General features: G+C 41.3%; 1 protein-coding gene across 1 annotated transcript; it reads left to right on the forward strand.

The window, feature by feature from the left end:
* The first annotated feature begins 66 nt into the window (after positions 1 to 66).
* LOC118856748 (asialoglycoprotein receptor 1-like) lies at positions 67 to 8,711 on the forward strand. The gene is made up of 9 exons (XM_036767216.1): positions 67 to 243; positions 378 to 468; positions 6,358 to 6,474; positions 6,742 to 6,837; positions 6,920 to 6,991; positions 7,162 to 7,248; positions 7,375 to 7,529; positions 7,839 to 7,945; positions 8,312 to 8,711. The coding sequence occupies exons 2-9, from the start codon at positions 402 to 404 to the stop codon at positions 8,466 to 8,468; spliced, it is 858 nt and encodes a 285-aa protein (XP_036623111.1). The 5' UTR covers positions 67 to 243; positions 378 to 401; the 3' UTR covers positions 8,469 to 8,711.
* Positions 8,712 to 23,480: the final 14,769 nt, after the last annotated feature.

The raw sequence follows: 23,480 nt of genomic DNA on the forward strand, positions 1-23,480 counted from the left end.
TTTTTACCCCTGATCCAGTTCGATTCCTGTTTCTGTTTATCATCCAAAGTCCATGGAGCCAGGGATGCTGAGGGAGGGACAGTGGAACACTGGGCATTCTTTAGGACTCTGCCCCTAAGGGATACCCTACCCCCACCTCTACTCTCTTCACATAGACCTCTGCTTCTATTCAACCTCTAGTTTACTCCCTGGTACTGGGGGCTTGCCCCCAAGGGACCCAGGTGCCCAATACCCCAAATCCTGGTAGGTGACAATACTGGGGAGGTGTGGGAAGATTATCCCAGGGTTCAGGTAGAGGTGGGCTGGGCAGAATCGGGCATGGGTAATGGACTTGGGGAGTGGAGAAGGCTGAGTCCTCCCTCTGCCCCTCACCCCAGCGGAATCCAGATTGGGGGACAGACATGGCAAAGGATTATCAAGACTTTCAGCACCTGGAGAGTGAAGACAATGGCCATCAGTTCAGTAAAGGTAACAACAGGGTTGTGGGAGGGGGAAGGAGGGCAACAAGGAGACCTAAAAATAGGGTCACCCCAAAATATTCCTTGCTTACTCTTCCATTCATCTACTTTTGTCTTTATGTGTCTTTGCCTCATTCTGTGTCCCTGTTCTTGTGTCTCTTGCTTTTGATTAGGCTTTATTAAGCATCTACTTCATCTATTAAGATCATGTATGCTCCCATGTAAAGTTTTTTGCTTAGGAGAAATTCATGTCCAGCCCAATCACCATACCCCCTATCTGTACTGGTAGCAAAGTTCTACCGAAACAATAAGAGGACGTGGCTGAGTCACCTCTTCGGAAGCCACCAGAGGTCTTGTCCCTTTCTTATACCTTTCACTGGATCCTTCATCTCCCCTGTGTGAAGGATTTGGTGCGAAGGCAAGAATCAGGGGTCGGGAAAACTGTGATCTCGTCTCAGCCCTGTTCCCAACTAGGCCAGTTCACTCACTCTCTTTGGCTCTCCATTTCCTCACCTTTTAAATTAGATGTTTGTACTAGAGGTCCCTTCAAGCTCTGAGGCCGTCTTGTGATTCTAGGCTGATGGGGAGACCACGGAGGAAGCATAGTGTGAACAGAAAACTAGATTGGATTCAGAGAATTGGGTTCAATTTGAGCTTTGCCTTTTAGATTTGATCTTAGGCAAATCATTTAGCTTTCTGGGCTTCAATTTCCTCAACTGTAAAATGAGGGGGTTGGCTAGGAAGATCTCTGAGGTCTCTTCCAGCCTGGACATTCCTACAGTACTTGAAAGTGAGAGAAATAATTCAAATCTTGACCCTACCACTTAGAACCAGTATGACTTGGCAAGTTGCTTCATCTCTCTAGACTCTAACCTCCTTGTCAAATAAAAGTGTTAGACTACTCTGAAGTCTCTTCTAGCTCTAAATGGATCACCACTGTCAGTCTCTGTTCCCCAGTTTCCAAAGGTGTGAAGGTTTATAGTACCAGACCCTTTCCTTATTTTTTGACTTAAGAAAAATTTTGTTTAAGGAATTTTCCTAATTGTGAGCCCAGATACTACTAAACTACTGTCTTGGGGATGGAAAGCAGCCATGACGAAGCAGTTTGAAAGCAGGGGAGTGATTGGAACAGACAGTTGGACCAGGACCAGGGCCAGGTGTCCAATGTTCATTGGTTCAGGGCATCTATCATTTGAGCTCTGATCGGAGTTAGAAGCCAGAGAAGTCCATCAGTCCAGTGTCAGAATGAGAAAAAAATCAGGCTGCATGCTGGTAGCAGCATAACCAAGGGAAGAAGTCATCATGCAATGTAAGCCTAGGGGCAGCTAGGTGGCACAGTGAATAGAGCATTTGTTCTGGAGTCAGGTAGATCTGAGTTCAAATCTAGCCTTAGGCACTTAATAGCTGTGTGACCCTGGGCAAGTCACTTAACCTGCCTTGCCTCAAAAAGAAGAAACCTAAGCCTGATGTCTCTGAACCACATTGGCCTCCAGAGATCAGAATCGCACTGAGTCTGGAATAGGGCCCCAGAGGCCACATGTTCCAACCCAGAGCTATTGCAGCAATTTTTGCTCTTGTGACAAGTGGCATGGAAGAGCCTCAATTCAATGTGGGGAGGGCAACAGTGGAAATATTTAGGGAAATGCAAAACAGTTGCTGGGGAGGTCTCTATAGTGAGCAATGGGGAGCAGGGTGAGACAGGGCCAGGAAAGGGCCCACCAGCACTTTGGTCAGAGGAGTGAATGATCTGATAATTGACCATACTTGCCATTCAAGTGTGTCTGTTTTAAAGGTCCAGGTGTGCCACCAGATTATAGCACCTGGAACAAAGCCCCATTGTCCAATACCCCAACAAGATTCCGTGATTCTACACAAATGAACGTCCAGACTACTTGGAAACCTCTCATGAGGGGTAGCGCGGCCCACTTTTGTACAGCCCTTCCTGATTAGGAAGGTTTTTCTGGCTTTAAGTGTAAGTCGTCCTGTCTGCAGCTTCTACCTGTCTCCTAATCCTGCTCCCAGGGCCAAGAAGAGCAAGTCTAAGAACAAGGAAGGACAGCCATTTATCACAGTGGATAAAACATAGGACCTGGTGTCAGAACAACTGGAGTTTCAATCCGGCTTTGGACACTTAGCCGTGTGCCTGTGGGCAAATTACTCCCTGTGCCTCAGTTTCCTCATGTGTAAGGCAGGGATAATGATAGCAGCCATCTCCCAGGGTTGTTGTAAGGATCAAATGAGATACCACATAAAGTACTTTGTGAAACTTAAAGGGCTATATAAATGCTATTTTCCCCATGATAGCCTTTCAACTGTTTGAACACAGCTTTAATGTTTCGCACTCCTCCCTCCCCCTCCAGATTTCTTCTCCAGGCTAAACATCCCTTTTAGTTGATCTATATGGGGTATGAACTTTACTCTCCTGGATACCTTTCTTGGGACACACTCCAGTGTATCAATATTCTTAAAATGTGGCACTCAGTACTCTAGATGTGCCCTGACAAGGATAGTAGAATACAGAGAGGCACCATCCTGTCTTCAGACAAGCTAAGATCAGTGTTGACCCACAGGAAGCTATCTGTCTGCTAAAATTCCCAAACTGAAGTGTCGCTCACCTGTGTCTTTCTCGTCTTGTATCTGAATCCAAGTATAAAACTTTAGATGGATACCACCCATGGGGGCTCATCTCATAGAGGATGTGTGGGGGTGGCCCTGCACAGGCCTACCCTCATCACCCCCTGCAAAATTTCTTTCTATTAAGTTTTATCTTACTAGATTTGGCACAAAGTTCTAACCTGTGAATTCTTTTTTTTTTAATCCTAATTCTCTCATCCAATATGTTAATTATCCTTCTTTTGTGAAAGCACTTTTGTTAGCACTTGAAGGTACATTAGAGGTCATGTCATCCTACCCTTCCCCCCCATTTTACAGAAGAAGAAACTGAACCCCAGAGAGGTTACACAGATAATAAATGGCAGAACTTTTCATCTTGTGAAAGCATGCCATCATATATTCATCCAGCTCATTAATAACCAATGGCAAATAACATCAGGCAAACACAAACTCCTAGGGCACTCCCATATTGACTATTCTTGTCTGACCTTCTTCCAGGTTGACCATGAACCATTACTAATTCCTCTTTGGGTCTAGCCATTCAACCAATTATGAATCTAACAAAGTGGGGTGGAACCTGGGGCCTCACGGCCACACGTGTCCCTCTAGGTGCTCAAGTGCAGCCCTTTGACTGAATCCAAACTTCACAGACTGAAGTTCCCCCACAGGGGGAAAAGGCTTCACTTGAGGGCCTAGAGACCCGCATGTGGCCTCAAGGCTGCAGGATTCCCCACCCTTGCTAAACTATACTGTGGTTTAGCCCCTATCTCCCATCTTGATCATAAGAATAGAATGAGAAATTGTCAAATGCTCCATTGAAGTCAGGTTAATTATATCTACAGTGTTCCCATGATCTACTAGTCTAGCGCCACTGTCAACAAAGGGAATGTTCTAGAAGAAGTCCCACAGGCTCTTTGTGATTATTGCTTCCTTTTCACTAAGTCCATCCTTTAATACATCGTAGACTTTTGCCAGGAATTGATGTAAGCTCATTGACCAAAAGTTTTTAGACATTTCTCTCTTCCTACTTTTGAAAATCAGGACAACACTCATCATCCAGTGTCATGGTGCCTACCTTTTCTATTCTCGTACTGTTTTAAAGATCACTGACAGTAGCTCAGCAATCAGAACTCCCAGTTCTTACAAGACCCTGGGATGTGGTTTATCTGTGACGGGCAACTTGAATTCACTCAATAGCAGCTAGGTGCTTTCTTACCATTTTTCCATTTATGGTGGTTTGGAGCTCTTTCGTAGGTAGCCATTTTCATTCTGTCCTTTCCAGGCCAAAGGCAATTAAAAGAGTAGCAAAGTAAGAGATGAGCAGCTCTGCCTTTCCTCTTTTTCTCTTTGCTCCATCCCCCTGGAACAGCAGTCCTTTTTTAATTCTTAGAAAAGGAGAATGGTGTAACTGACTTGGAATCTGATTCAAATCCTGCTTCTTCACATTAACTTTTATCATCCTAACCACCATAAGTCACGTTCTGTTCTTTATTCCTTTTCCGTTCCCTATTCTGGTTTCTGTTCCTAGTCTATTCCTTTTTTTCCAACATAACTTTAAAAAAAGCATTCCCCTTTTCTGTCTTCTATCGCTTTTTTTTTTTGCCAACCATAGATCATTCTGAGCTTTGATGCTCCTGACTACTTACAGAGGACTCCACTGCCCCTTCTATTTTCTGTATGTGCTTTTGTTGATGATTCCTCTGTGTCTCCCCATTGGTCTCTTTAGACAACTCTCCCTTTTCTTCCTTATCAGAATAATTTTTCATGTGTATCTTCAGAATTTCATTCTTGAGAGCTTCCTATTCCTCTGGAACTAACACCCCCCCACCACACACACACAGAATTTTAGGCCATGGAATCATACCTAACTCAATTCAGTTCCATTCCCACATGGCATTTCTCTGAACTCTGAAATTTGCTCTCCCCCAATCTCAGATGCATGTCAGGCAGACTATGTTTGACTTGACTTTCCTTTGCTATCACAAACTTTGAGTTGGGTAGAAGCTTCCTCCAAAGATTTCCCTTCATTCCTACTTCAGCAAACAGTTTTAAGACTTGGGAAGATGCAGTTTCTGTCATCAAGGGCAGAGCCAGTTACTGCCATCTGGCTAAAGAATGTGCTTCAGGCAATCAACGAACTCAGAGAAGATGGGTCAAGGTTGAAAAGCAGAGAGGGAGAAGGAGGACAGAGTGAGAGGAAGAGGGAGAAGAAGAGAGAGGGAGAAGGAGAAGAAGCTTCCAGGAACCGAGACCACTGATAACTAAATCCAATAGGGTGCTGTAGGTGACTGCTGGAGTTTGGGAAGCTGGGAAGGCTGAAGACCAACAAAGAATATCTTTGGAGATAAAAATCTTTCTGAAATAGGGAGCCAGGACAGGACTTCTGAAAGTCCATGACAAGACAGGAGATGATAAGTTTATTGAATATCAGAAGTCCAGGAGAAGGATTCATACAGAAGGAGTGAGCAAGCATACAAAAGGAATTGCCTGGCATGGACCCATAGCTAAGAGTTGGGTGTCCACATTCTGGAACAGTCTGAGACACACTAATAGCCAGACCAAATATGCCTCTGCAAGAAATGTACAATTGATCTAATCTCCATCCCAGATAGGCTTGATATAGGGGCTTAACCCATAAGAGAGAGGAAACTGAGAAAGAACAAGGCCTAATTCTAAGATATTTGCATGAAGGGTCAAATGAAAAGAGGAGGCCTTTATAAACTTTAGGATTTCTCCCTTAGTTATTTTTATCTCTGTAATATTTACTATTAAAACCCTTTAAAGGACCCCCCCAAAAAAAGAGTCCATGTATTTTTTCCTAGAAAATAGGGCAAGAGAAAAGGGGTGGACTTGCTTTCTCTTTCCTCTTTAACTGGGTAGTGAAAGTACCTCAGAGAGGAAAGTTGATGTCAGCGTGAAACTAGTAGGGTGGGATAGTGAAAAGAAGGGTATTTTAAGTGACATATACCTTTCCTCCTGGGCTGACTTCCCCTGTAGAATTTTAGGCCATGGAAGCATATCAATTCCCAGTTCAGTTCAATCCAATTTAGCAGGTTCATAGCCTTATGAGGTTGAAGGAGGAAGAGTTAGAAACAGATGATTCTGAGTTTACCCACAGGATTACCTAACTCCCCTGGTTCCTTCTCCTGACACCCACTTTGTTTCCCCTCACTTTGGTTTCCAATCCAGGTTCTTCCATATTACTGCTTTTTTGTCCCATGGGACCTCCACTTCTCCAGTGCTCCTTGAACTGACTTCCTCACTAACCTATCCTCTCCCATTTTAGGGTCCCCTTCACTCCAGCCCATCCTCCAGCGTCTCTGCCCTCTTAACCGCCTCCTCCTGGTCTCCCTGGGAATCAGCTTCTTATTGGTAGTGATCATCTCTGTGTTGGGATCTAAAAGTGAGTGATGGGAAAAGGACATGGAAGCTGGGAAATGGCTGGGAATAAGTAGAGAGACTTGAAGGAAGCAGGATCTAGAGGGAAACTTGGAATAGCCCAGGGGCACAAGAGTATAATGACTAAAATAGGTGGTGGAGATGGGACGGATGGGACAGCACTAAAGGGAAGGAGGTAGAGGAATGTCTGCGAAGGGCCTATAGTAGAGAAGAAGGGGGGCACCAGACATCTACTTCACCTCTTCATTCCTAAACATCACCTCCTTAACAGATACTCAGCTTCAGGGAGATCTACAGACACTTAAAGAAAATTTCACCAACTTCTCAGAGAAGATGATGTCAGAGATCCAAGCATTAAATAGCCAGGGTAAGGATGGGTTGTTGGTTGCAGTCCCAAGGGCAGGGGGTGGGTCCCATGTCCTAGGACCCTGAACTTATATCTCCAACAGGAAGCAGTATGAGCGAAAAGGTGAAATCTCTGGAGGCTAAGCTACAGAAGCATCAAAAGGACAGGGAAGAAGGTTAGAGAAAGGTGATGGGCTGGGCAGAGCAAGGGGAGGAGGAGAGCCACTCTGCTCAAATGTTGGGGTCCTTACTGGGGGTGGGAATCATTCATTTCTAGTTATCCCAGAGACAGAAAGTAGGACTACATATTCACTCACTTCTTATCAGCCTCTCTTGCACATTCTAGATCTATCTAGTTTCCTTTTCCATGAGCAACGCATTTCAGCAGATTTTCGAACCCTGAATTGTCAGCTGATAATGCTCCGAAGCAATGGTAAGGAGAGGGAGGGCTTTAATGTCCTTTAACCTGGCATGTGCTCTAGACACTTCTCTCCTTCCCCATGTTCCCTGCCGTGGCTGGGCCTCCGGTCCCTGTCCTCTGCTTTTCTCTTTTGCTTAGGTACCAGCGACAAGGTATGCTGCCCCCTTGGCTGGTTGGAGTTTGAGGAGAGCTGCTACTGGTTTTCTCGCAGTGGGAAATCCTGGACTGAGGCTGAGAAATACTGTCAGATGGAGAATTCACACCTGGTTGTCATAAACTCTTGGAATGAACAGGTGAGGGCTAGGGTGTCCTACTTTCCCAGATTCAATTCAATTATTCCATTCTCCAGACATTTATTGAGTTGCTGTTACGTGCCAGGCATAATGCTGCGTGATGGGAATACACAGAACGAAACAACCCTTGCTCTCAAGGGGCTTATTTTCTGGTGGGGGGTGGAGTGAGTGGCATTGTGGATACAACGTAGATGAGTAAATACAATGTCATTTAGGTAAAGAAGATGTCTAGGCACTAGGGAGGGGAAGGAACTGGACAAATGTTTATTGCCTTATCCTTCTAACCCCACCTCACTGCCTCCAACCCAGAACTTTGTTAGTCATCACACTTCACCTGCATTTGCCTGGATAGGCCTCAGTGACTTAGAAGGCCCCTGGAAATGGGTGGATGGGACAAGCTATGACTCTAACATCAAGTGAGTATCCCCTCATTCCTCCTCTGAAATGAAAGGGTCGGACTAGATAATTCTGATGTCCCATTTAGTTCTATGTGTCTAAGTCCTCTTATAGACTCAGCTCCATCCCAACCCTATAGATTATTCTGTCACATTTGAGTGCCTAACCCTTAGGCTTCCAGTCTCTATCTCCCTCAGGGACCAATTCCCTCTTCTCCCTCTTTCTCAGAAATTCCCTTCTCAAATCTTCTTTTCCTATCCTCTGTAACACAGGGGAACATCTACCCTTGTTTCCTCCGGAGTTGGGTTACCTTTGCCTGGGGACCTCTCAGGGCTTGATGGGCCTTGAAATCCTGGGGGACCTGGGGATATTTCCATCTCCTCTAGGAATTGGATGCCATCCCAGCCAGACAACTGGTACGGGCATGGGCTAGGAGGAGGCGAGGACTGTGTCCACTTACACTCTGATGGAGGCTGGAATGATGACGTCTGTCAGCGGCCCTACCGCTGGGTCTGTGAGATGGCATTCAAAAAGGCTACCTAGGCACCCTGCAGGAACATACACCATTTCCATCCTGGAATCTCCTTGGAGCAGCCCAGAAACTGAGGGAAATAATCCAGAATTCCTGAAATTTTCTAGAATTACCCTTAGAAGTGATTGTGCTTTAAGGAATCCAACAGTATCAGGTTTCCTCAGAACCATTCTAGCTCACTAGAGCCTCCTTGAAAGATTATAGAGTTCATGTGTTGGAGGTCAAACAGGAATTAAAGTGGACTCCCCACACTTCTTTTCTGTGTGTGATTGGGGGAAGGGGGGATGGAGAGGGCAGGAAATAGAGGGTGGAGAATCCCAAAGCTAGGATAAATATGGGAGACAAGAGGAGGCAGTCAATTATAGGTTTCTCAGACAATGGCCTGACGCCCTATAAAAGCAACCCAGATGTGGGATCATTAAATGTTTGAGTTTTTAGGCCCTTATAGATCAGCCCTCTCATCTTTCCGATTTGGAAACTGGGGCCCAGAGAAGGTAATGAATTTTCTGAGGTTGCATAACAAGTTAGTGATTGAATTTCAAACCCAAGTCATCTGACTCCAAATCCATATCTTTTCCATTATATTTGCTGTCTTGTTACAACTTCATTCAGAAACTAAGCACATATCTCTGGTACTAGCTGCACTTTCTCTCATACCCTCTGACTCACTAGTTCCAGCAAGGGAGTCAGAGGATTCCTTGCCCCAAATTACCACTTCCATATTCTCCCTCTACCTGTTCACTAAACAACTTCTCCTCCTTTGAGGTTCACCTATCCAAATTTATCACCCAGTCTTTTGGCTATTATTTATTGACCCCTAAAACATCTTCCTTCTTCCTCCATGAGTTCAATGCCTGGCTCATAGCCTTTCCAATCTCATGCCTTCATACTAGGGGACTTCAACTTCTGTGCTGTTGTTGGGTTTTTTTTCAGTTGTGTCCAACTCTTTGTAACCCATTGTCTTGGGATTTTCTTGGCAAAAGTACTGGAGTGGTTTGCCATATCATTCTCTGGTTTATTTTACAGATGAGGAAACTAAGACAAACAGGGTTAAGTGACTTGCCCAGGGTCACACAGCTAGTAAGTGTCTGAGGCCAGATTTGAATTCAGGAAGAGGAGTCTTCCTGACTTCAGGCCCAGCTCTCTGTCCACTGCGCCACCCAACTGCCCTTCAATATATACGTCGATACCTACATATTCAATACTCAAATACCTTAATTTCCCAGTTCTTCACTTTACACAATTCTCATGAACTCCCTCCACTCCACCTCAGCTATATCTAGAGATGCTCATATGCTTGAAGTTTCCATTACCCACAAGTGTTCCACTCTGAAATTCCTTTATTTGATTAAAATCTTTTTTTTTTTTCCCATTCCATCTTTCCCTATGCCTCACAACTCCTGTGCTTCATCCTTGTCTAGACCTCTATCCCTCACTTTTTTCCAGGTCTTTACCCCTGCACTGCTTTTATACTTTCCCTTCTTTGACTTGGTCCCAAGTGAACCTATTCAACTCTCCACTACTCTCCAATCCCTCCTACTGCTTGTCCTATAACCGATCAATCCCATATTGATGAACCCCAACTCTGCATTATTCCCCCCAACTTTCTCCTTTGCTCCTATTCATGTATTGCTGAACTGATTTGCAGGAAATCACAAAATTTACAAATTTATGTTCTCTAATCTCAATTGGGTCTTCACTTGCAGCAAGGCAATCATTCTACTTCTTAACCAAGTTGCTTTTCACAAGAGCTGTTTCAAACTCTTTCCTATCTTCTCAAGCCTCCCGTGACAATCCCTCCTCAACCCTCTCAGCTGCAGAACTTCACCCGAAACATTGAGCTTTATTTGCTTGAAAGCTCCCCCCTTTTCCTCTTCCCACCTTCTGAAATCATTCTGGAATCTTCCTCCACTGTTTGGTCTTTTACTCTGGTGCCCTCCTCCTTGCCAAAGCCAACTCCTCTTTATTCACCTTTGGTTCCAATCCCTCTAATCTTCTCTATCAGATGTTTTTCCACTTTCTCTGTTCTTTTTATCCTCTCTCTCACTTCTTCCCTACTTCCTACAAACATGTGCATGTATTCCCAATCTTTAAAAAAAAATACTCGATCCTATTGTAAGAGTGTGTATGTTGGGAGTGGGTGGGGCAGGAAGCTCAGTCAAATCAGGCAGTTGATCAATCATTAATCACAGCACCCTGCTAACAAAATGGGTGAGAACACCTCCATCGCATTTATAGATCAATCCATCCATTGTAGTGATCTAAGTGGGAACAACCTAGTTGATGAGGCTTAGGAGTAGAGATGCTTCTTAGCCACTTGATGATATATGACATGTATGATGTACATGACATATAATAAGAGCTATTATTTATTTAACACAGTAAGGTTTATAAAAGCAAATTACAGATATTATTTTATCTTAATGGTCCTGGGAGATAGATTCAATTATTATCCCCACTTTACAGTTGAGGAAACTGAGGCAGACAAAGGTTAAGTGACTTGCCCAGTGATACACAGTTACTGTGTCTGAGGCTGGATTGAAACTCAGGTCTTCCTGACCTGCCCAGTGCGCTCAATCCACTGCAACACCCCCCCCTTTTTCTAGAGGATTCTAGGATCTATTTTTCCAGCCTAGGTCTTCCTCCTGAGCTACAATCCCACAGTACCAACTGCCTTTTATTTTATTTTTTAATAGTATGTTCTTTTTTCCCAATTATATATCAAGACAATTTTTAGCATTCATTTTTACAAGATTTTGAGTTCCAAATTTCTCTCCCTTCTTCCCTCCCCTCTTCCTAAAATGGTAGGAATTTGATATAGGTTATGTACGTGCAATTATGTAAAACATATTTCCATATTAGTCACAGCTGTGAGAGAAGAAACAGATCAAAAGGGAAAAAACGCAAAAAAAATAAAGTTTAAAAAGTATTCTTCGATCTGCATTCTGAGTCCATCAGTTGGTTGTGGATAGCATTTTCCAGCATTAGTCTTTTGTACTTGTCTTGGATCATTGCGTTGCTGAAAAGAGCTAAGTCATTCATACTTAATCATCACACAGTGTTGCTGATACTATATACGATGTTTTCCCCATTTCACTTTGCATCAGTTCATATAAGTCTTTCCAGGTTTTTTTTTTTTTAATCTACCTGCTCATCATCGTTTCAACAATCCGGCTAGCAGCTTCTGTGGGGGTATAAGATCCACCCACAGTCAGCACCCGGAAAGCTGCCAACAGCACAGGTTCTTTTGATCTGCTTAACTAAGGAAAGCAAGGTGAAGGGGTTGACAAGCTTACTTTAATTCAGCATACAAATATCATTCCCTTAGTTCAGGGGAAAAAGCCAGCACACTGAACTTCAGAGCAAATTACAAACAAATTACAAACATTAACAGACAGACCAAATACCGATTCATAGTTACCAACATCTAGGTTCAGCCCGGGAGCTCAGAACAAGGGCTGGCCCAGAGTCACTGGGCCACCACTGCTGTGGGTAAGAGAGCTCCAAAGAACAAACAGCCAACCCCTGGTTTTTATATCTTTTTCAGAGTCAGGGGTGAGTCACACATGCGACTCACCCATGGTGACCTAGAATCGTCACAGAGAGGCAGACTTAAACCCACGTGGTTTAAAAGCCTCTGCTCTCCCAGACATGTAAACTAGGCCCTCCCTGGAGTTAGCCCTACCTTGGGCCCCACCTTAGTTGCCAATCCACACCCACTAAGGTTTTACACCTAATAGTGGTTTGGGACTGGTGCTTAGCACCTAGTAAGGCTCAATGAATTACTCAAAGGGAACAAAAGCCAAACTATTCAAGGGCGCTTGTTGAACTAAGTGCTAAGGAGCCCATTTTGGTTACCAACACAATCATTTTTTATTGCACAATAATATTCCATTACATTCATATACCACAACTTGTTCAGCCATTTCCCAGTTGATGGGGGTAAAATTTCACCATGAAAAGGACTTCTATAAATATTTTTGCACAAATAGGTCCTTTTCCCTTTTTTATGATCTCTCTGGGTTGTAGACCTAATAGTGGTATTGCTGGATCAAAGGGTATGCACAATTTACTTGCCCTTTGGGCATACCAACTGCCTTTTAGATATTTCAAACTAAATGTCCCATAGATATTTCAAATGCAATATGAACTCATTTTCTGCTCCCACCCCCTCCCCCTTCCCTCCTTCAAATTTCCTTTCTGGGGCCCAAGGGTGCCCAATTACCCCACTTACCCAGGTCTGCAACATCAGCATTCTCAACACTTTACACACACCCAACATATTCAATAAGTTGTCAAATCTTGTCTGTGCCTTTATAATATCTTTTGTGCATATCTCCTTTTCTCAATTCACACAACCACTTCCACCTGGTTCAGGCCTTCATCACCTCCCACCTGGACTATTGCAAGAGGCTTCTAATTGATTTCCTTGCCACATCTCTCTTTTCACCCCCATCCTTCCTCCATTCAATGGCCAAAGTGATTTCTATAAACCATAGGTCTTCCCATCTCATTCTCTTGCCCCCAACTTAATTAGCTCCAAGGCTCCCTATGAACTCTAAGGTCAAATATAGTGTCTTCTGTCTGGCATTTAAACTCTCCATAATCTGGCCTCTTTCTACCATTTTAGTTTCTTACCATTTACTTCCCTCCATGCACTCTATGCTCCAGTTATACTAGACAACTCAAATGAGATAATATTTGTAAAGCACTTAGCCCAGTGCCTGGCACGTAGTAGATGCTTAATAAATGATCTGCACCCCCTACTCCCAACTTGCCCTTAATGGCACACAACCCTCTTTCTCTCATCTCTGTGCCTTTGCATGGACTGTTCTCCATGCCTGAGGTGTCTTGTCCTCTCCCCTCAGTCTCTTTTTTTTTTTTTCCCTCAGCCTGCACCGCCCTCCTGGGCTTTTCCAGGTTCTCCACCTTGGTTTAGGTCTAGGTAGTACAGTCTTGCCTCTGGGTTGAGCTACAGTCGACAGATAGCTACTGGCCCCAGCCACATGCCTGCTTACCCCCGGTCTGTCTGGGGACTGAATCCTCTCTCATCTCAACAGGCTACTACACCATTCTCTTCTGGTCTCCAAACTAAGACTCTTTAACCTGCCTGGGGGAGAACAAGGGAAAAGTTGTTGCCGGAAGCCTGGGAAGCTTCCTCTTGTTTACCTACTCTCCTTTCCCCTATGGAGAATTTCATTCTTTTTGCCCAGGCTAATCCATGAAATCCAAATTCCCACGGCTTTTTCTTCTCTCTGCTTTTTTTGGGAGGGCATCATGCAAATTAACAATAAAATCGCTTCGGTTCTTGACAAACTCTCCGCTGGACCAACTCTCTCTCTCCCTCTCTCTCTCTCTCTCTCTCTCTCTCTCTCTCTCTTTCCCTCCCTCTTTGTCTCTGTCCTTCCCTCCCTGTCTCTCTGTTTCCCTCCTTCTCTGTCTCTGTATCTGTCTCTTTCTCCCTCCCTCGGACACCACTATCCCACCCTCAATCCCACCATTTACAGAAAGCGGTTTCTTTTTGAGAATACTTGGCTGATACAGAGACCTGATACAATTATAAAGAAACAAGGAAAGGGAAATGTGTTCAATGACTGCCAGTTTAGAGCAGGAGATGGGGGGCATGGGATTTTAACCATCATGGTTCTAGGCAGACAGGAGGCAGCTATGATCTATCTTCTTGCTCTTGCCCCTTTCCCTCCATCAGGTTCATAGCCAATCTTCCCCTCTCCTAGTCACCCGCACTGTTATGGCAAAGAAACCCTATCTAACCTCAAGTGCGTTGCTTGCCTCTTACCTCCCACAATATTTTGCTTGTCACTTTTCTTTCCTCTCTGGGGTTAGAAATTTCTCAGTCCCTTGCAAAACCAACTACAGGGACCCTAACATATGGAATTATACAGCACAGCATCAAAATAAGCACCATTACTTAACAGTACAAAGACGATTAACGCAGCATCCCAGGTAATGATCTCAGAGTGCCATTCATAGCAAAGACACATGTGACACATGTAGCACAGTATAAAGCATCATTTGAAAGAATGTTTCAATGACTACAGGTTTAAATTACATGTAGGATATATTATGTACACATGTCAGCAATTTGTCAATATCCAAATGTAAGAAATGGGAGGAAGAGTTTTGTTTTCACAGAACTAAAGGTGTGCTTCCCTGCCCTCCCCCACCCCAGCTTTAGCAGAGACCAGGCTTCAAGGTCAGACAGGTGAGAGGTCAGAGGCTTGTACGCATGTGCATGCTTTTTGAGAAGGCAGTCTGGGGAATTAGAGAGGCCAAACCCACTTGAACCAGTTCAGGCTTATCTAGGGTCTGGTCTTGGTCAAGAATCCAGGCCTGATTTGCATAATTTGCATATGTTAAAGAGGGAAAGTAGGGGAAGTAAAAGAATATAGTTTAATCCTAAACTAAGACAAGGAAAATCTAATTAACTTCACTTTTGCTTCTGTATCCTTATTATCCTACCTGTATAAACTGTATAACCTAGGAAAACTATGTAAAAAACAAAGATTGTAAACTAACCATGACTCTAGCAGGAGTGGAGGGAATGGTTACCCCTGCTCCTGCGGCTATATCAGTGTGTGAGTGTTCCTGTAAGTATTGTACCTGTTCTCTCAAGGAATGTAATAAACATGCCTTCCTCTGCCCACTCTGGTGTTGAGTTCTTTGGGTGAGAATAGGCAAATCACATGGATTTTCCAAGGGGTGTCCTGTGATCCCTACTCCAGTATTGTTAAGAGGGCTACCACTCTGGATTCCCTTGGGGAACCCTGTGGTCTGTACAGCTTTTTCAAGGGGACATCACTTTGTACTTCCAGCCTTGTCTTGGGAGCCTTGTGAACTTACTGCCATCCTAAGGGGCCATCACTGGGGTCCTCCTTAGGGTCTGACCCCTAGGAGGCCCTGTGATCCCCCCAGATTAAGGGGTGGCTACCACTTGGTCTTCCTCTGGGAGTCCTGTGGTCTGTACAGCCTTCCCTAGGGTTTATCACAGGGTTCTTCCTCAGGACTTTGGCCCTGCCTAGGAAGTCCAATGATTCCCCAAAGCCACGTGTTCTCACAATTTGGGGAAGTCCAGTGATCCCCAAAACCACGTTTCTCACACAAAGAATGCAACTATGTCTGACAGCAACACAAAGGAAAAGCATGTATAGCCTGCAGAATAACAAAATATATAAAAATACCCCAGTTGTAAATGTGCAAACAAACAGGCGTCAAGTGTATGCACAGGAGATAGACTAATGTAGCTACAATGTATGCGCAATACTAGTACAAAAGTAATCAAATATGAACTTAAAAACAATAAAACGTACCTAAACTTGTGATGATAATATGATACATCTATCAACATCCAATAGCATTCAAAGCACATATTACATAAGTAAAGATAACCATTGTCTTCAGGCTCCATGTGCAGTGATTAACACTGTCAGCCCAGTCACTTATTTAAGAAATCTGCTCTCTTTGGTCCTGCTAACCCATCTTCCCCTCAGCTAGCTGAAGACACTAGCTAGTTGGAGGCCTTATTAAAACTGTAGATCTTCATTCCCAGATCTGTACTTTTGAAAGGCCCAGGTAGGCTGACAATGTGACTACACATGGTTGTGTTTATACAATGGGAGTCCCTACAACTAAAAGTTCTAGGCAGAAAAATCAATACTTTTTCTATGGTTTCCATCCTCTCCCCTAATTTGAACTGATCTTTGGGTTACAGAACACAGTCTTCTTCACTTGAAATATCTGAAATTACTGATTCTGACAATCTTTGCACTATTGGCAGGCTGTGGTGGGAGCAATATCTGCCATGTGGGCCAGGCTAGTTTTTCCTCAAAGGGTATTAAAGCTGTGCTTTAGAATTAATTTACTCATTTAAAAAAAAAAAGAATTAATTGGCTCAGGAGAGTAAGGTTTAGGCCATTAATGTGGCTTCCTGGTCAGCCTAAGTACAAAAGCCAGCCCATGAGAAGACAGGAGTGGTTCCCTCCTTAGCTTTGACCAGTCCATCAGCATGGCCAGCAGAGGGGTAGGGAAGCTATTTTCAACTGAATCAATGCTGTGTCCTTGCTGAATATGCCCTTTCACGTTAACTGTTAGATCAGGGGTTGGCAAACTATGACAATGCTGAGGGCCAAATCAACCTGCCATTATGAAAGGGGAAAAAGATGGAAGGAGCCAGAATTGGCCTTCTGCCCAATCTGTGGTTTGCACACCCCTGGGTTAGATGGTCACCAAGTGAATTGGGCCTGGCTTGTAAGTGATGATCGTTTGAAGTATTGTATCGGAATAGCCTTGTGAATGGAGGGGGGAAAACAGCAAAGACCGAGCTTTCATGCTTCCAGTGGTGTTTTTGGCAATGCTTGCCAAATACTGTCAGGTGTCCATTTAACACTTAGGGCTATATGAATCAATAAACTACTCAGTCAATTGATTAAAAAGCATTTCTTGAGTGCTTACTATGTGCCAGGCACTGTGTTAAGCACTGGAGATATGAAGAAAGGCAAAAACAGTTCCTACCTTCAAGGAGCTCACATTCTTTTTAAACTTTAATTTCATTGTTTTTTTCCAGTTAACAAGCATTTATTTTTCTCTTTCTTTCACTTTGTTTCCCCTCCCCTCTCACTGGAACTAAAACACTGACCTCCCACTGAATAAAAAAAGAAAGAAAACCCTCATAGCAGGTATGCGTAGTCAAGCAAAACTAATCATCACATTGACCATGTCCAAAAATCTCTCATTTTGCGTTTTAAATCCATCTCCTCTCTGGCAGGGGGTAGGGAGTATTATTCACATCTTGGTTTCTCATTGCATTGATCAGAGTTCTAAAGTCTTTAGATTTGCATTTAAAGACCATAGTTTGATTAGCCATTTCTCTATAGGTGGATACCCCTTAACTTCCAGTTCTTTTCTACCACAAAAAGAGCTGCTGTACCATTTTCATACATGGGGATCTTTTTGCTCTTTTTGTTCATCTCTGTGGGGCAGATGCCTGGGAAGCCGTATCACTGGATCAAAGGGTATGTCACAGGTTAATGACTTTTGGGGCGTAGTTTCAAATTGTTTTCCAGAATGGCTGGACTAATTTACCTCTTCATCAAAAGTATGCTAAAGTGACTATTTTCCTGAAGCACCTCTAACATTTCTTGCTTTCCTTTTTTTGGTCAAACATGACAAACTAATGACTGTGAGGTAGAACCTTAGAGTTGCTTTAATTTGCTGTTCTTTAATCCTTAGAGATTTAGAACATTTTTTCATATAGCTATTGATAATTTGAATTTCTTCTTTTTAAAATACTTGTTCATATCTATTGGGGGATGGTTCTTGTTCTTACAATTGTGAATCAGTTTCTTGTATATCTTGGATATGAGATCTTTATCTGAATAATTAGCTGCAAAGATTCCTCTCTACTGCCTTCAGTTAAATTATGTAATTTCAGTTTTATGCAGACCCCATCAGATGGCTCAGCTGATGTAAATTCTTTATGTAGAGGATGCTAGGGAGTTTGCTTCTGGGAGAATTGTGAAGTTATGTAAAGGGAAGTGCATTAGAAAGACTGTGTAACTAGCATAGCACTTCCACATTTGGTTTTCTTTAGCTAATCACATGGTTGGGAAGAGCCTTTTTGACTGGTTACCTATCAACTATCAGCAACTTCAAAAAACTCATCAGTTACCTCCTCTCTTGCCTTAGTTGCTCTTGAGAGAGATTTGGGGATTTTGGTGACTCTTTCACTCAAAACACCCAATGAAAGACCGTGCTGTAAGAAGAGCTTCCTTGGGGCCTTCTCTCATCTGATGTCATGTGGTCCCTTATAAAGGTGCATTGCTTCTTTGTATTTATTAGAGGGAGAGGAGCCTCCAAAACTTCATGAGTTCAAAAGATCTGGAGGGAGCCTTTGCATCCCAGAGGTCCAAAGTCCATGCGTTTTGCAGTCAGCCCAGCGCTAATGCCCCAGAGAGCAAAGAGAAAAAACAAACAAACAAAAAAAGCAACCTTCTGGACCCATTCTAATGAAGGCTGAAACAAGGATTCCTCTAGTAATGCTGCTTCTGAACATGAACTTGGGAAGTTGCTATGCAGGAAGTGAGCTAAGTTTTGAGTGTACTCTCCCAGAAGAAAAACCCAGAGTGGTATAGAGTAGAGTATTCCTTGAGAGTATTGGCAGAAATATTTGTGCTTTGTTCTTGCTATATTTTTGAAGTGAATATACTATGCCTTTACGTTTCTTTCTTTCCTTTTTTTTCTCTCTTTTTCTTTCTTTCTTTCTCTTTCTTCCTTCCTTTCTTTCTTCTTTCCTTTCTTTCTTTCTAGTTTTCATCATTCACTTCCATAAGATTTTAATTTTTAAATTTTCTTTTTACATTTTTAAAAATTTCCTCCCCCTCCTTCCCCATCCCCCTCCCCAAGAGGGCATGCAATCTAATATAGGCTCTACACATATATTCATATTAAATATATTTTCACATTAGTCATGTTGTAAAAAAAAATTAGAACCAATGGGAGGAGCCATGATAAAGAGGAAACAACAACAAAACAATAAAAAAAAAGAGGGCAAATAGTATGCTTTGATCTGCATTCAGACTTCACAATTCTTTCTCTGGATGTGGATGGCACTTTCCATCCTGAGTCTTTTGGCGTTGTCTTAGATCCTTGCATCACTGAGAAGAGCTAGGTCTGTCAAAGTCAGTCATTGCACAATGTGTCTGTTACTGTGTACAATGTTCTCCTGGTTCTGCTCACTTCACTCAGCATCAATTCATATAGGTCTTTCTAGCTTTTTCTGAAGTCCACCTGCTCATCATTTCTTATAGCACAATAGTATTCCATCACAATCAAATACCACAACTTGTTCAGCCATCTCCAATTGGTGGGCATCCCCTCAACTTCCAATTCTTGGCCACCACAAAGAGAGCTGCTATAAATCTCTTTGTACATGTGGGTCTTTTTCCCCTTTTTATGATCTCTTTGGGATACAGACCTAGAAGTGGTATTTCTGGGTCAAAGGTATAACAGTAAGGCAGTAATAATAATGTAGATGATAATTGTCAAAATGCCTATGTAGTTCTGTATCGCAAAGTATACGAGACTCTCCACATAGAAGGTAGAAGTAGTAAACCATTTATTCAGACACCAGAAAACCACATCCCGTAACCAAATGCTCAGCTCCCACAGTCAGCCACTTTATTATAACAGCAAGGAACTTAAAACATCATGTCACAGCCTGGAGCCTCGCCATCCCAAAACCTCTCTGAGCCCCTGCTGGGGTCTTCCCAAAAACAAACTCACAGTACAGCTAAGTCAGCCTGTTCAGTTCTAACAATCACGAGAGCAGCCATTAGCAGCCATAACATCTCTCTCAGCATTTCCTGTGACATAACTTACTTTTCCTGTCAGGAAGCTCCTCCCACCACATGTCTCTTAGGCTTCCTGTGAAGTAAGCAGGTCACATGGCCTATTAATGGGTGGGAAAGATCTTCAAATCCAAATTGTTACTACAAAAGGTTATGCGTAGCCCTTTGGGCATAGTTCCAAATTGCCAATGATGCATCAGTGTACCAATTTTCCCACATCTTCTCCAATCATTTTCCTATTTTGTCAGGTTAGCCAATCTGATAGGTGTAATATAGTACCTCAGAGTTGTTTTGATTTGCATTTCTCTAATCAATAGTGATTTAGAACATTTTTTCATACTATGCCTTTTTAAAAGCTAACAGATGTTAAGTGATTACATGGAACTGGGGTGCTAGTCACATGTCCTTAACAATGGGGAGAACACAGTTGGGGACTTAGCTTACACCTATGATATTAAAAAAATGTACTCTACCTCTCAGGGTTACTTCCTGGATCCCTGAGAGATATAGCAGGCCCAGCTCTGGGAGAAGGAACCAGAGCTTATTCACTACATTTATGCAAGAAAAACTGTTCATTTTTGTTAATCTCTCGGTCCCTTATTTGGTCATGAACTCTTCCCTATCCATAGAGCCAAAAGGTAATTTTTTTCTTGCTGCTGTAATTTGCTTGCGATATAATCTTTTGTATCTAAGTATGTATCCCTTGGACGTTAAACTTTATACAATTTTGAGGTGTTGGTCTGAACCTAATTTTTGCTAAACTCTTGTCCAGTTTTCCCAGCAATTTTCATCAGCACCCACTAATTGGAGTCTTTAGGTGTTTTGAGTACTATGATACTGTTTTTTTCCTTTGTATTTTTTCTTGGAGGGGGGAAGGCAGGGCAATTGGGTTTAAATGACTTGCCCATGGTCACACAGCTAATAGGTGTGTGTCAAGTGTCTGAGGCCGGATTTGAACTCAGGTCCTCCAGAGCCAGTGCTCTACTCACCGTGCCACCTAGCTGCCCCATATGTTTTCTTTTGTATGTTGTGCACCTAATCTTTTCTTTCTTTTTAAAAAATTTTTTCATTAAATTTTTTAACATTCTTTTTTTTAAATTTTGAGTCCCAAATTCTCCACCTGCCTCTAGCACTTCCCATCCCCATTGCCTTGACCAAGGCAAGCAACATGATATCCATTATACATGTGAATTCGTACTTCATGTTTCCATATTAACTATGTTGGGGGAAAAAAGGCAAGAAAAATAAAGTTAAAAAAAAACTTCACTCTGTACCCATAGTTCATCAGTTCTCTCTGTAAGTGGATAGCATTTCTCATAATGGGTCCTTTGGAATTGCTGTGAATCATTGTATGGATCAGCATAGCTAAATCTTTCACAATTGATTATTGCTACAATATTGCTGTTATTGTTATTCAATATTACAATATTCTCTTAGTTTTGCTCACTTAACTTTGCATCAGTTCATATGTCTTCCCAAGTTTTTCTGAAACCATTCCCTTCATCATTTCTTATAGTGCAATAGTATTCCAACATAATCATTTACCACAACTTGTTCAGCCACTCCCTTCAATTTTTTTTTTTAATAGCACTAAATCATTTTGATAGTTACTGCTTCAGAACAGTTTGAAATCTGGTACTTCTAGGACCCATTCTTTTCCTACTTTTTTTCTTTAGCTCCCTTGAGATTCTTGACTTTCTGTACCACAATATGAATTTTATTATTTTTTCTAGTCATATAAATTAAGTATTTAGTAGTTTGGTTGGCATGACATTGAATAAGTAAATTGATTTGAGTAATATTACAATTTTAATTATATTGACAACGTATTCAGAAGCAATGAATGTATTTCTAATTGTTTAGAGCTATCATTAGTTCCATAAAGATATTTTAAAATAAATTTTAAATGAGGAATTGGGTGTGTATTGGTAGAGTAATTTCCAAAGATTTTATACAGTCTGAAGTTACTTTGAATTGATTTTTTTCTTTCTATATCTTCTTGGTGGGTTTTGTGATAATTAAACATTAATTGAAATGATAAAATAACAAATAAGTTCAGTAAAGTTTCAGGATATAAAAGAAAACTATATAAATTGGCTTTACTGTATCACCTACAAGCAATGATTTTGCTTTTCCTCTTTGCCTATGCTTAGCACCTCAATTTTTCTTTCTTGTCTTATTGCTAAGGCTATCATTTCTAGCACTATGTTAAGTAGTGACAGTGATAATGAGCATCCTTGCTTTACTCTTTATCTTATTTAAAAGGCCTCCAGCTTTTAGTTGTTAAATATAATGTTTGCTCTTTGTTTTAGATGGATATTATTTACCATATTTAGGAAAAACCACTTATTTCTATGCATTCTGGTGTTTGCTTTTAAAACAGATTGGTCTTGGATTTTTATCAAAGGCCTTTTTAATACTTATTGATATAATCATGTGGTTTTTATTATTTGTATTATTAATGTTGTTTATTATGTTTACACTTTCCTTTATATTGAACTAACTCCATGCTCCTGGCAAAAATCCAAGTAGTTCATAGTGTATAATCTTTCTAATATGTTGTTATATCCTATTTGCCATATTTTATTTAAAATTTTTTCCTTCAGTGTTCATTAGGGGTATTGGTATATAGTTTTCTTTTCTCTGCTTTGTTTCTTTTTGGTTTAGGCAGCAAGACCATATTTGTATGAAAGAAAAAAAATTGGAAAAGCCTATTCTTTTCCTATTTTTCAAATAGTCTAAGTAATATTGAAACTAATTTTTCTTGAAATATTTGATAGAATTCACTTGTAAATCTGTCTAATCCAGAATTTTTTTCCCCCTTGGATGTTCATTTATGGATCATTCAATTTATTTTTTTTTACATTAAGTTATTTAAATAATCTATTTCTTCTTTTATTAATCTAGGTATTTTATATTTTTTGTGAGAATTTATCAACTTCCTTTAAATGATCATTTTTAAGCATATGATTCAACTGATAATTCTGACAATTTCTTTTATTTTCTCTAAAATTGTGAATTCTCCCTTTTCATCTTTGATATAAATAATTTGATTTTTCTCACCCTTTTAAAATGTTATATTAACGATCTATTTTATTAGCTTTTCCCCCCAAAAGGCTTTTGTTTAGCAATTTGATAATTTTTCTTTCAATTTTATTAACCCCGTATTTGATTGTAATAATTTATACTTTGTTGTATAGTTAAAATTTAGTTTAAGTTTCCTTACACTGTTTCCTTTAGTTGAAGGGGCTTCATTTCTTGTTCTAATGACTGTTTTTTTTTAAAGTTACATGTCTAATTCATCATTTTGCTACTTCTCTCATTCACTGATGAAAATATTTACAGATATCTCTTAAGTTTTCATTTTTGTCTTATTATTTTAATTTTCTTTGATGAAAATTTCTATTGCTTGTAATATTTTTTACCCACCAGTTCTTTAGAATTAAATTATTTAGTCTCTAATTAATTTTTAATTTTTTCTTCAGAAGTCTTTTATTGAATACAAGTTTTATTGTATTATAACCAGGAAAGGATGTATTTAGTATTTCTGCTTTTCTGAGGTTTTTTGTATTTGGGTTTTTTTTTGATGATGTCTTTATGTCCCAATATAAAGTTAATTTTGTAAATGCAACAACATGGCTGAGAATTAAATTGCTTTCT

The sequence above is a fragment of the Trichosurus vulpecula genome, chromosome 7 (assembly GCF_011100635.1).
Source record: "Trichosurus vulpecula isolate mTriVul1 chromosome 7, mTriVul1.pri, whole genome shotgun sequence".
Classification (NCBI taxonomy): Eukaryota; Metazoa; Chordata; class Mammalia; order Diprotodontia; family Phalangeridae; genus Trichosurus; species Trichosurus vulpecula.

Bases quoted from the DNA above. Each gene is read 5' to 3' on its own strand.
- LOC118856748 (XM_036767216.1), top strand. From the start codon at position 402: ATGGCAAAGGATTATCAAGACTTTCAGCACCTGGAGAGTGAAGACAAT. The intron at 469-6,357 runs GTAACAACAGGG...CTCCCATTTTAG, and splicing joins TGGCCATCAGTTCAGTAAAG to GGTCCCCTTCACTCCAGCCC. The intron at 6,475-6,741 runs GTGAGTGATGGG...CCTCCTTAACAG, and splicing joins CTCTGTGTTGGGATCTAAAA to ATACTCAGCTTCAGGGAGAT.